This window comes from Cydia amplana, chromosome 20, assembly GCF_948474715.1.
Source record: "Cydia amplana chromosome 20, ilCydAmpl1.1, whole genome shotgun sequence".
NCBI lineage: Eukaryota > Metazoa > Arthropoda > Insecta > Lepidoptera > Tortricidae > Cydia > Cydia amplana.
In genome coordinates this window covers 8,092,714-8,106,591 of record NC_086088.1, presented here as the reverse complement: position 1 = coordinate 8,106,591, position 13,878 = coordinate 8,092,714, and the positions used below count along the sequence as shown (strand labels likewise).

The 13,878-nt window shown below is 38.1% G+C and overlaps 2 protein-coding genes across 2 annotated transcripts in view; both read right to left on the bottom strand.

Moving 5' to 3' along the window:
- Positions 1–3,616, bottom strand: part of LOC134657586 (transmembrane protein 80-like) — a 418,575-nt gene extending 414,959 nt beyond the window's left edge. Inside the window, exon 1 of the mRNA XM_063513163.1 lies at positions 3,602–3,616. The gene's annotated coding sequence lies outside the window, so the exon portion shown is untranslated. The remainder of the gene's footprint in view (positions 1–3,601) is intronic.
- A 1,171-nt stretch (positions 3,617–4,787) lies between these two features.
- LOC134657380 (soluble guanylate cyclase 88E-like) overlaps positions 4,788–13,878 on the bottom strand; it is a 41,432-nt gene continuing 32,341 nt past the window's right edge. The window contains exons 8-16 of the mRNA XM_063512921.1: positions 12,974–13,120; positions 11,015–11,147; positions 10,215–10,442; positions 9,648–9,878; positions 8,844–9,014; positions 8,630–8,729; positions 7,981–8,059; positions 5,776–5,863; positions 4,788–5,077 (exon numbers count right to left, since the gene is read on the bottom strand). Coding sequence (XP_063368991.1) covers positions 4,788–5,077; positions 5,776–5,863; positions 7,981–8,059; positions 8,630–8,729; positions 8,844–9,014; positions 9,648–9,878; positions 10,215–10,442; positions 11,015–11,147; positions 12,974–13,120 — 1,467 coding nt within the window. The remainder of the gene's footprint in view (positions 5,078–5,775; positions 5,864–7,980; positions 8,060–8,629; positions 8,730–8,843; positions 9,015–9,647; positions 9,879–10,214; positions 10,443–11,014; positions 11,148–12,973; positions 13,121–13,878) is intronic.

Genomic DNA, 13,878 nt, shown 5'->3' with positions numbered 1-13,878 from the left:
CTACTCCACAACTTGTTGGCTCAAAATTAATATGCTTTGTTGTTTTGTTGATACATTTTTTATTACGGCAAATAACGAAATACGAGTAAAAAAATATAAAGAAAAAATATATAAATCTGATTAAAATACAGTTTTTAATGACAAGTATTGTTCCAATTATGAATTATATCAGATCTTGTCAGTAGAAAAAGGCGCGAAATTCAAATTTTCTATGGGACGTTATCCCTTCGCGCCTACATTTTTCAAATTTGCCGCCTTTTTCTACTGACAAGATCTGCTTGACCATCTATAGTTATTACTCCAATTAAATTATTTATTAGTGGTTGTAATAATTTAGAACGATAAGCAACTGGGGTAAAAGAAATGCTGTAACTTTTGATGCATTTAATTTCACAAAAGTAAGTTTCACAAGTTAGGCAACATAACAAATTGATATGATGTTTTAGAATCACAGAGGCAAAACTATGTTGCGAATATCAAAAAAATGTAGACAAATGTTTGATTTGATAAATTTGATGTTCAGAATGTTCATTAAACATCAAATAAGTAGCTTAAAAAATAAGCAGAGTACTACACCATTTAGCACCTCATATTTTAATACCAAGTGTGACTATTATATCATAATATAATAATATGTCCGCTACAGGATAATACGTGCTAAAATCGAGTGATTTATACCAATCACAATAAAAATGAATTTTAAAAACCCTGTAAATTTCTAGCTAACATTTATACATCCAACGTTCAAAAACGCATTTTCTGAAACGGTCTCTAGAAAACAATAATAATAGTATCTACAAATTACCACACACTGGCAAAATGCAACAATGGCAGTAATCAAATAAAAAAAAACATCTTTTTTATTAATTAAAAACACTGTTACACTTTTCCAGTCGTATTTTTTTAATTCCCAATAAGGAATACTTACCTAACGTGTACAAAATATAAATATCAAAATGTGAACAAAATAAGTACCTACCTACATTAGTGAAGAAAAAAATGAGTACAACAGTAATAGACTAGATAAAATATTATTCTTAATTGACTTAGCATACGACATTGAAACTGTGATTTAATACGGAAAAATCACTTTGGATTTGTAATAAAGAAAACCTAATGTTAAATAAGTGTAAGGCCTGAGTGGACGCTCGAGTTGGGCGTGCAGCGGGGCGGGGCGTGCGGCGTGCATGTTAAAAAATGCAAGCGTATAGGCCTTAGTGCACGCTGCTCAAATTACTTGTGAGAGTTGTGAGCCCGACGGACGCCACGCTGCACGCCCCGCCGAACGCTCCGCTTCGAGCGTCCACTCAGGCCTTACACTTATACATATGTGTCATTTAAGGAATTTTAAATTACCTACATTTGAGCATAGAACTTCAAGGAATTAGATCGATTTAATACGTAGGCATATATTTCAAATGATGAGTTTATTTAATGTACCTACCAATAATTAATACATATAACAAATGAGTATTTTTTTTGTGCCAAGCAATAATAATTAGCTATTTATAACGATACAAATTACCAGTACCACAAGGTTTTCTTTATTCTTAATCCCCTAGACTAGAGCTACCTACCTACTTAGTTTTCTAATTGTGACGTAATAACTGCATTTACAATGCTTTTAAACTAAAAATATATATCATATTTTATAGTATTTTATGCAACCGTTGTTTAAGAGAGGTCAAAAAAGGCGAATGGCGTGAGGCGAAGCCGAAAATTGTTGATAAAGTCGCCACGAGTATTTTTTGACTCAGTTAAACAACGTTGCATACAATACTTTTTCTACGACCAAGCACTTTGAAATAAAGTTGTAAATTTAACAAATATTTTTCATTCAAGAAGTAGCAAAAATGGAGGGTACGTGCGGAAAAAGAATGAATGAAATTAAAAAAAAACATGTCTATGGTTCACTTATTAATATTAAAATAAGGTTGGCAACAATGTATTTCATTGGATATTTTTTAAGTGGTCATTACACGAAGTATCGAAAAAGTGCCAAAAAGATACTGCGTGTATGCACAAATGCTTTTTTTGGGGAATAGACTAAAGACTTGTCTTGACAATTATAGGATAGGGTTTAAAGGTGTGTGCACGACCCTTTAAATGATAAATAAAAGTACGGGAGTAGAAAAAATATATATCGAGCTATATTGGCATTATTTTAGTCAACATTCATTTATTATATATGTATCAACATGTATCAATTAAATACTGCTATTTAAATATTTTTAGAGTATTCTTTGCCGCCTTTTTCTACAGTCAAAAACATCATATTTTCTCAAAACCAATTGGCATTTGATTTCGAATTGGTTTACTAAAGAATGAATGAATTAAATAAATATTTTGAAAATTAAATTCACTGTTGTACCTAATGTTTGCCGATAATATATATATGTTAGCAACATATCTGGGTTAAACTGTGACACAGCCTAATAGCTTCGTGAATTTAATAAATTTTATGATTATTTTTCTACGTGCCACTGTTGAATAAAAATATTGAATACTACAAGTTTATTGTGTCCAACACTGACACACCAGGAACATTCAGATTAAAAACATCGTCTAACTTACGAGCTAAAATACTGAAAATATACAATACCATATATTTTTCATTTGGACCTAAACTTGGAAAAATAATCTCATTCGGTATCCTACTACATTCTTTTGGATCTAGATTATACTTAAATAAGAAATCAGCTAAAATTGGGATCAGAAATATGTATATCCTTCTTATTATTATTTCTCTCTTTTTTATAATTTTATTTCTTCCTTTTTCCAATCAAATATATTTAACTATATTTCGTTGCGGAAACCACTACCAATATTTTTTACTTTAGCCTGCAATGCAGTAATAGCTTTTATAAAATATTAAGTATCTATTTTTTATACCAAGTATACATCAATCTATAATAAAATTCTATAGAAACCACTGTTAAACAGTGTCAATAAAATGTATGATATACGATTTGGTATTTTATTTCCTATTGTCATCGTGTAAAGCTCTTTTTAACTTGATAGCTACAATATTTGGAATCATCTTTGGAATGGTAATGCACCATAAAAACAATAACTAGATATATAAGCAATTTTGCGTCCAATAATAATTTTACTGGAATAAAATGCATCCTTATAAAGTGCTTCCAAAATATTTCTTACTTAAAAATGATATGGGTTTTTTACGGTTTATCCAATTATTGTGAAAAAGGTAACGCAGGAGTAATTTAGACATACAGTGTAACACAGATGATTTTTTGAGTTACTTTTTAAATCCAAAACTCGAATTTATGAAAAATAATAACTTTGTAGAGACCCATAATATTTGCAAAAACACTTTATTTAAAAAAATATATTATTTTTGTTTCTAATAAGTTATTTATAATGGATATTAATGATATATTACTAAAATGTTATCGTTTTCTACCAGTAACAATAAAAATATGTCAAAAAAGCTTAGCTTACAGCTTATTAAAAACTATACAAATACCTATCTATCTACTATGTAAAGAAAGTTACGAATGTAAAAAATGTACGAGTATTTCTTATCGATTAAATTGTTGACGAATAAAACAATACTTTCTCGGACTAGATAATTGATAACACAAACCTTTTTTTTTTGTATAAAAATAAAATAAAATATAGCACAAATTAATACCCACTAAGACTGAACTACAACTTGAAAATTCATGGAATGTTTAACATGTGTCCAGCCTTAGTAGCACGGTCGCATTTTTATCGTTTGTCACCATGTCTGTCACGTTCTAACAAGTATGTAAGTGCGAAAGTAACGGGCATAGTGATAGTCGATAAAAATGAAAAAGCTTATGAATAAGTAATTTGGTAGAAAAATTTAAAAATAAATGGCCCAACTACTTACATTTTTGATAAAAAAGACATAAAAGTAGTAAAAAATGAGCTTCTACGAATTATATTTTTATTTTCTTCTGAACCTAATAGATATCAGTTGATTGAATTTTAATGCAAATTCAATTATGACAATACTTACCACCTAATATTTGCAAAACGTGACCAATCAACAACATTAATGTTTCTTTATCCTTAAGAGCCCATCAACGTGCACACTAGCGCCACTGCTATTTAATCTGTGATTATTTAAATTTAACGAAATATATTTAAAAAAGGGGGCCGCTACGTACTGTATCTTGTATTAAAGTACCTTTTGAATACATCAAACTAGTTTCTATGTTGCTGGATTCGTCAATCTATGCGAGTATGCGTCCAAAGTTAAAACGGCCGTTTTTGTTTTGAGTTCATAGATTGACGAATCCAGCAACATAGAAACTAGTTTGATGTATTCAAAAAGTACTTTAATACAAGATACAGTATGTAGCGGCCCCTTTTTTTAAAATATAGTTTGTTAAATTTAAATAAGCACGATTATTTAGCAGTGGCGCTAGTGTGCACGTTGATGGGCTCTTAAGACTGCAGACTTTTAACCGATGGACTCAATTCAAATTTTTAATAACAGCACATGATATTATTTGTGACATGGCTTTGATATCACGAAACAACATTGACATTTCTCTGACGGCGTAGTCACCAAATCGTTCGATAGCTGTCATCGCGAACTGCGGTAATTTTTCTCTGTCACTCTAATTACGTCTTATAATGAGAGTAAAAGGGAAAGATCCCAGCAATTTGCGAATATCGGTTTTCGCGGTTGGCCCCTGTCATCAAACAAGTCAAATTGAGCCTCATCACTAAGTTCCCAACGACATTATAGGCCTATTTAGTTTACAGTGTAATTACCCATGTTCAACTAAAACCTAAATAAGTTGACAGTTAGAATTATTTTTATGTCTCACATGTGGGTTCCCGAACGCGCCACAACACTGGTGGTGATTCACGTTCTTCGTGTGATGGTGTCCGTGGACCGGGGGATTTTTGTCTTTTAGGGATTCCTTGTGGGGTTTGGTGACGCAGGTTTTGTGGGGGGCTATCCTCGCTTTAAAGCGTCCCACTTTGCCGGGTTTGGGGTTTTCTGTGATGGCCTCAGAGACGGTGCAGATGTGGCTGTGGCTGAGCTCGTGCGCGTCTTGGTATTCTGTGTCGGTTTCTAAAATGATACAGAACAATTCTTTACAAGAGTATTCTTAGTATTTACATAAGAATGTTTACAGAGTTATTGTTTTATCATAAATCGGCTCAGTTATTAAACCTACTTATTGTAGTTGGCGCAGTCGGTATGGTCCCGATCTAGATTCCCAGGAGAAACCTAAATGTAGCTTTTAATTCATTTTGCAAGCACAATCATGTCGGGAGCCTTGTGGGCATAGCCAAGTGACAATCTTTGATAGAAACCGCCGCTCAAAAGTGAACTGGTCGCCATGAATGCCATGATATATCGGGGTGGTCAAGGCTTTCACAAATAGATGTTCAGATGAACACGCCTTTATTATCAAGGCGTTAGAGTGCGTGTTCAGATATTGTGAACACCTTGGCCGCACCGATATATCTGATGGCGGCTGTACTTGTGGTAATGATCCCGTGACTTTCCTTTGCATCTACTTATCATCCCGATACATTTTTTTTAGCTCGGTGTCTGTCGATGTACGACTGTGTCATCTTGGCAATACTCCCTGTAGGAAATGGCGGGATGTACGATTATAGGTATATGTTGTGTTGACGTGACGAGCCTGTGACGAGGCCTGCGGGCGGCACCGAGTGTACTGCGGACATTTGAGCCTACTATAGATATTAGAGACACCCACTGTAACGCAGTGGTATTTATACAGTAAGGTATGTTATAGCTACCTATTTCCTCTGCGCTGTGTGGTTGTGACGAGTCTGTGACGACGCACGCGGGCGGCGCCGAGTGTACTGCGGACATTCGAGCCACGCACTGTAACGCAGTGGTATTTATATCACCAAAGTTAAAATTATTGGTAACATATAGGTACCTATACTTAAAAGTTAAGCAAAATTACAGTTAGGGAACGCTTCAAATCATTTTATTATATTTATGAATATTATATTAAAGAATTGTTTTATGTACCGCCGCCGTGGCCATTGATCTAGTTTTCAAGACGTTAGCCGCGTAAAGGTGACAGTCCATTTTCAACCGCAGCTGCACTACTGTTCATTTTACTATGGAAATTGACAGTAATAGCGACGCGTTCAGTACCAGTAGTGCAGCTGCGGTCAGAAATCGAATGTTACCCTAAGACGCCGGTTTAAATCCGGCCTCGGCCACCGGAGGGCTTGGTTGGTCACTTTTTCTTTAGTACCTATATTAAAATATATCACATCTATTTCAGTTTATTATTTAAGTAAAATTAAATCATCTAGCCGCCCAGCCGGGCTAGCACATGATTGGCGCGACAGTATCTCGAGGCGAGATCGAGATAGACTACCCGTCTTTTTCTACATATTATGTAGAAAAAGACGGGTAGTCTATCTCGCCTCGAGATACTGTCGTCATAGAGAAAAAATACATAGAGTGCCCACTCCATATATTAGTTTTAGTACCAAAAAGACAATTAGCATCTAGCATCGAGTAGCGGAACTGCTACTTGACAATAGATGTAGCACCGACCGGAAAGTCTTATGCTGTTGAGATAAGACTTTCCGGTCGGTGCTACATCTATTGTCAAGTAGCAGTACTGATAGTTCCGCTACTCGATGCTAGATGTAGACACCGAAATTAATAGTCTGAACTGGTAGTAGTATGGTAATAGTATGGAGTGAGCACTCTTGTCTTACTATATTTCTCTATGCTGTCGTCGAGCTGTCGCACCAATCATGTGCTAGGCCTACAGAGGCCTATAAAAAGTTCTCCCGTACTATTTTAATTTGATTTATTGAGAAAAATCAAAATTTCATTTATCTTGGCAAGTTTTAATGTCTAGGCGGCTAGAGAGTATGGCAAAGTACAGTCGAAAGTTTAAATTTCTGACCTATTTTGTACCTTGTCACTGTGACAAGGGTACAGTGAAACCTGGATAAATGCAAAACCTCAATAATTGCAACCAAAGGTCCGGTCCCGGTCCCTTGAGACAGGCTTCTATAATTGAAATTTTGGAACCTCTATAATTGCAATTTAGATTTGATTTCTTTTCGGAATTTTGCCTCTGTATAGCCTGACCAGTAATATATGATAATTGTCAAGAGGGCGCTGTTATGCTCATGTATAGGGTGACAATTCAGTGTAGTATGAAAAAATTAGTTCCAGTGAAATTCCGCAACATGGCGCACCCTCAATAGATCCTGGTTCACCTATAATTGACCACATTGCAACTAAGACCTCTATAATTGACACTGTGCTAAAAAAACCGTTATTTTAGCTCTTCTCATTACCTCTATTATTGAAACAAGTCTTACTTATTACCTCTGTAATTGAAAGAATGTAGACTTGTAGGGAGCAGAAACAATATTTTAATAGCAACGATAATTTTATTTTAAATCTTCATCCGGACGTCAATTTATTTATTGGCTATCTATCACATAGTGTAGTAGGTGAAATAGTTTTGATTAAATCAAAAATATAGTATGCTTTTCACATTCCAATTAAACTTTCTTATACAATTCAAGGGATTTTTTTTTAACCCAAATAACTATAAGAAAATAAGGTAGTAATTAATGTAGTGTAAAAGTGCAAGTTACATAATATATAGACCAGAAACCCAGAATGTAAGCTTGTAAATCTTCTTTCAATTGTTATTTGCACCTCCATAAAAGCAATTTGTCAGAACGCAACCTCTATTAATGAGAACCTCTATAATTGACATAACGATTTTTTGAACCTCGTTAATTGGCAGTATTGGCACGACCTGCTTAATTGAAAAACCTGGTTAATTGACAAAAAATTGCCGGTCCCTTGAGATTGCAATTATCCAGGTTTCACTGTATTAGGTTTCTAGCTACTTTCATATTGATTGTCACTGTGATAAGGTACGAAATGGGCCATAAATTTATACTTTCGACCGTATTAGAACTAGAGCTTAGTCTTATAAAACTTACAGCTGCATCACCGAAGCTTTCTTCCCTTTCTTTGGAGGGGGGCGCGGTACCGTTTCTGCAAGGGGACGTCGCACTGTAACTACAGACGGACGAATGACAGTCGTTGACGTGTTGTTGCTTAAGGGGCCCACTGATTAAGTCCGCCGGACGGTAACGGCCTGTCAGTGTTAAGAACTGTCAAAAATTTGTTCTAACTGACAGGCCGATACCGTCCGGCGGACTGTTAATCAGTGGGCCCCTTTAGACTAAATAGGTAAGAAGTAGGGATCCTTCATAAAACACGAAAATACGTGAAAAATTATTACGTTTCTTGTAATTTTACGACAGGTTATTCAGTGAAAGTTTTAACTGTTTACCTATTATGGTTTATGAAAGAGATAAAAATAAAAGCTGTAACAGACGGGCGTACCGAACCGCGACCTTGGTACGGTCAAAATATTTGTTTTTCGCTCTCACTCATTACTGCGTCCTTAACGGACGTACGGGGGACCACCAGACACGATCAAACGTGCACCGGACCGCACCAAAGTCGCGTAAACATATAGGTAATATACTTATGAGGAGCGGAGACGTTTGGCACCGTTCGGTTATCCCAACTCATATAAGGAAATCTGATAAGTTAGCTAAGGTAAACTTAGCATCAATTTACCAAATAGAATTGAGGCTGTCGATGTTCCTCGCAGGGTCTGTGGCGAGTGACTCTGCATCAGCCCAGTTGCCGCCCAGGCTCGCCGAATTTGACCTTGAATCTGCAAAGATGGTGTTAGAAACTGAAATAAGTTCCATATAAATAATATAGCCATTTATTTCCATGCTACATTGAAGTGGATTGGTCATTGGCGGTATGCGTGAGGGAGACCTACCCCTGGGCTTCTCAGTCCTATTCGGCGAGTTAGCTAAGCTCCGTCGCGCGACATCTTGGAACGTGACAGGCGAGTACATCGTCCGTCGTTCTTCGACAGGTGACGTCACAGTTGGCGTCGCGTGCCCTTGGCTCCGGACTGTTGGGGTTGAAGGCTGAGCTAGAGTATTCCCTGAAATCATTTAAAGAATATTCGATGATGACAAAATGTGCAAAATATTTCATGCCAGATGTCGACGGTCTAGTGCTATTTGAGTTGGAAGAAGGTAGTGATGGGCTGACTATGGGCCCGATTCGGATTTTGTAATAGATATGTATTAGGCATCGCCAAGATACGATAACGATATGTTTAAGATCTAACCTGTCAAATTTGACATTTCCGCGATTCTGGAGATACTTTTGAACGATTTCCACAAGATATTACTTAGAGATCTAATTCACATCTAATAGATATCTAACACGATCTATCGTAAAAGTGACATTGGTTGCCCGAATTGCGCTGCAAAAGAGAACTAGTTGAAATCTAAACTATAACGTATCTAGAATGGATCTAGTACGTGTCGTCTCTTGTGAATATCTTGAAGTTCGAATACGGCAGTATGTCCAAGGATGACTATGTTCAAGGCCGGACTTTGTTACTCTTTCAAAGTCCATGGACATCCGACTAGCGTCAGACTTTAAGGGACACGCGAATCACTTTATTCGTGAAATCTAAACAAAGGAGAGAGAGAGAGAGAGAGAGAGAGAAGAATACAATACCAGGGTCGCATCAACCATAATGTGACTAAATGACATGAATCTTTACCTGATAGACTGACCAACGAGCTCGGTCCAGAGTTCTGCACGGCATTCGCCGCCTGCAAACAGTTGCTCTCCTTATTCAAGAATTGCTGCGCAGAATACTCAGCGATGGATTCTCTGACATCAGCCGCTCGCTCCCATTCTGGCTCCGTGCCTGGTTGGAGCTGGGGCGATATCACCTTGGTTAGGGAAGGTCTGGACTCTCTACCTTCGAGCCAGTAGGTCTTCATTGAGCCTGGAAATTGAAAATAGTTACAGTTATAAAACTTCTAGAGCTAAAATTACTAGTTTGGGGTTTAGAAGGTAAATTCAGAAGGCCTTATGACTAAAATGTATGAAAGGAAATATCTAAGACAGAACTTTAGTAGAAGTTACAAAATGTCTGTCTGTTCCACTCTATGGAGTGAGGTAAGATTTGTAGGGTTTTTTTTTCGCTTTGGAGATACTAGAACCCATTCATCTTAAGTCTGCATTAATTTTACATTGACACAACGTTAAAGTTCTGCGAAAATGGGACGTTTATGGAGCTGTTGCCAAATTATTTCAATGTAGACTTCCGCTAGACGCTAACCTTTTCCTTTAACCTGTATTTCACCCCTCTCCTGCACCATATAAGAGGGTGAGAGTAGCTCCTGCGTCGTCTGCGATATATGGATCCTCATGGCTTCCGACGTGGATTCCATTCGTGAGGCGGTGTTGACGGAATCCCCGAAAAGGCAGTAGCGAGGCATTTTGAGGCCAACAATGCCGGCTACGACTGCACCTGAGTGGACGCCCACTCTTATAGAGAGGTGAGAGCCTGGAACAGTAACGGTGGAAAAAGTTGGCAGACATACATCTATCAGTTAAAAGTGGACACCGGAGAACATAGGCCTTTCACATCCAACGTCATGAAGTCAAATCGAACAACCACAGCTGGTGGACATTTTGACATTAATTACGCGGAAAACTTTATCAGCGCATGCTTGCGAGTTGAACTGAAGTAAAAAAAATATCCGATTTTTTTTCCCATTTCTGTTCTCTGAACTCATTGTAACTGTGCTCGGATCCGTAAAGCCACAGATTACCAGTTCGCCGACTGTTCGAAGGTGACAGTTCCGAACAACTGACGACAGGCTGATATCGTCCGGCGAACTGCGGGCTCAGCACGGTTCCATTTTTATCGCTCGTCACTTTCGCACTTACATACTTGTTAGAACGTGACAGGCATGGTGATAAACGATAAAAATGCGACCGTGCTACTAGGGCTGGTAATCAATAGGCCCCTTTAGGTCGGTAATAGCATCCAACATTTCAAGCTCAAATCTCAAACTTTCTCAGAAGCACTCAGGACCACTATTTGGCAGTCTCCATAATTGTGTTGCTTCGTACCTGTGCTAGGATCCTTAAGGTCGGTGATGGCGTCAACCATGTCAAGTGCCATATCGCAGACTTTCTCGGCGTGGTTGTCTTCTTTTTCAGGAGCCCCGGATACCACCATATAAGCATCTCCTATGGTTTCCACCTGCAATTATAGATTCTTTACGGATCTTCTCTTTATCTTCTTTATTCTTTTGATATTCGACAGATTGACCTGCTTAGACGTACACAAGAAAATTGAAAACCGACTAGAATTTGGAATTCGTCGCGTGATAATTCGGAAAACAATTGAATGACTTTCCCAACCACAGATAAAATAAAGCGGCCTTTTCTTTTCTGTTTTTCCAATGGCTGTTATTTTATCAACAATCTTTGATATGCGGAACTTGCGTAATAGTAGGATAACTAATGGCGTCGAGATGGGGTCCCGTTGTTTCCCATAAAGTTTTAAGTCATAATGTATTGTTTGTCATATTATCATTAGTCATAAAACTGAAACCGTTAACATTTCAGGATTTTCGTTTGGTTATCCTATAGATAGGTTAGGTTAGGTTAGGTTTGTTTTATGGCAATCCTGAAAAGTGACGCGTTTCTGAACCAAATGAATTATGACTAACGAAAATTCGGGCAAACAATACATTATGGCTTAAAACTATTTGGGAAACAATAGAGACCCCGTCGAGATATTTGATATTTTCGCTCGCACTTTTAATACTATTCTACCAATTGTTAACTGCCAGCGGGCACACAGCAAAACGATAGATACGTAACCATCGGTAGTATAGTATTAAACGTGCGGGCTGAATGTACTTTACTGTCAAAACTATTTTTAATTTAATTTCGATTGGCAGTAATCTTCTGAGGTAAATAACATATCACAGTGAGTTTGAATTAAAAAGTCACCACCGCCCCGCATCACAAGCATAAGTGACATCTAATCGGAAAATCGGTAATGGATTGAGCCGATTGCGCTAAAATACGGCCAAAGGCGAAGGGAGACGGAATATAAAAGTTATATTGTTCTAAATTAAGTCTAATCTCGATGAAAATCGAGAGGGATGGACCTATTAAAGTAAACTTGAAAGTTTTAATTAACCGTGACCGAACTTGTGGCCTGGCGAACATTTGCCCAGGTTTATTATCAAAAGGGGTTAGATAAACATTGTTGTTTCGTCCCCTATAATCTATCTAACAGTTTTTGTGCCTATACACTGTATATCACAGGTCTTACCCTGTATTAAATTAGGGATCAATTAGAACGACAAGTTAGACTTTTGATTATTTTTAACCGCTTGAACCAATCTATCTAGACGACTAGACCAAATTATTACACTACGCAACTGCCTAATGTAAGTTACGGTTGGTTTTTGGAAGATCCTTTCGCTGCAGTACCTTTGTACCAGTTTTCATAGACTAATAAGGTCTAAGTCTAAGAAACGATATACAAAATAAAAAAACAATCCTTTCCATCAACAAGTAGAATATGTATACCTACAGTACGTGTCTTCTACTAGTACCTTCCTCTATGAACACATTAGGAAACTAATGGAACCATAGTATTATAGACCTTATTTCTTTCTGTCAGTGTCGAATATGTAATACAGCACGTTGAACATGGAGAGGTGTAAGGCCTGAGTGGACGTTCGAGTTGGGCGTGCAGCGGGGCGGAGCGTGCGGCGTGCATAATAAACAAATGCAAACGCATAGGAGCGGCCTTAGTGCACGCTGCTCAAATCACTTGGGAGCTCGACGCCACGCTGCACGCCCCGCCGAACGCCCGCGTGCACTAAGGCCGCTACTATACGTTTGCATTTGTTTAACATGCACGCCGCACGCCCCGCCCCGCTGCAGGCCCAACTCGAGCGTCCACTCAGGCCTTATACTTACAGTTATACTGGTCTCCTAGCAGCTTCGGACTGAAGGATACACGATACACATACCCAGTATCTTCTTAGTAGTTTGTGCACATACCTTATAGACCCGGTTCCGTTCCGTGAGTGTGTCGAAGATGGAGTACATGGCGTTGAGCATGGAGACCACTTCCATGGGGGTGATGCGTGAGCAGATCTCCGTAAACGTGACCACGTCGGAGAAGAGGATGGACACGCTGTGGAACATCTGAAAAACAAAACACACTTTAATTCTGTGGTGGGCAAAGTACCTACCTACCTAAATACGCCCCGCAGGCCAGTTAAGGCCCGCCAAAGGACTTTATCTGGCCTCCGCCGGTCCTTCGAAAGAATTAGTGTAAGGCCTGAGTGGACGCTCGGAGCGGAGCGTTCGGCGGGGCGTGCAGCGTGGCGTCGGGCTCACAAGTAATTTGAGCAGCGTGCACTAAGGCCGCTCCTATACGCTTGCATTTGTTTAACATGCACGCCGCACGCCCCGCCCTGTTGCACGCCCAACTCGAGCGTCCACTTAGGCCATACACTTATGGCGTTATTCATAAACGGCTGCTAACTTAATCAGTTGATGATCGTTGTTTGTCCCTATCCTTCGGTAGCTGATTAACTTAGCAGACGTTTATAAATAAGGCCGTTAGCATATGGCCTGAGAAATAATGAAAATGCATTTTAGCTGCAATTCTGGCCCTCCTCTGAAATCTCTTAAACTTTCAGGTCCCCCATAAAAAAAGTTTGCCCCCACTGCTCTAATTAGTGCCTATTATGTATGTGTAAAAACCTAGGCACATAATTCATAAGGATATTAATTGGATTACAAGAAGTTCAAGAGTCAAAAGACTCATTTAGCACATTTTAAACATTTAGCCATTATGTAACATTTTAATTCCGTAAAGTAGATATCTTTTTGTCCAATCCTTCTCGCGTAAATAGACACGATTATTATCTATCATTATTTTATCAGACCTACCCTGT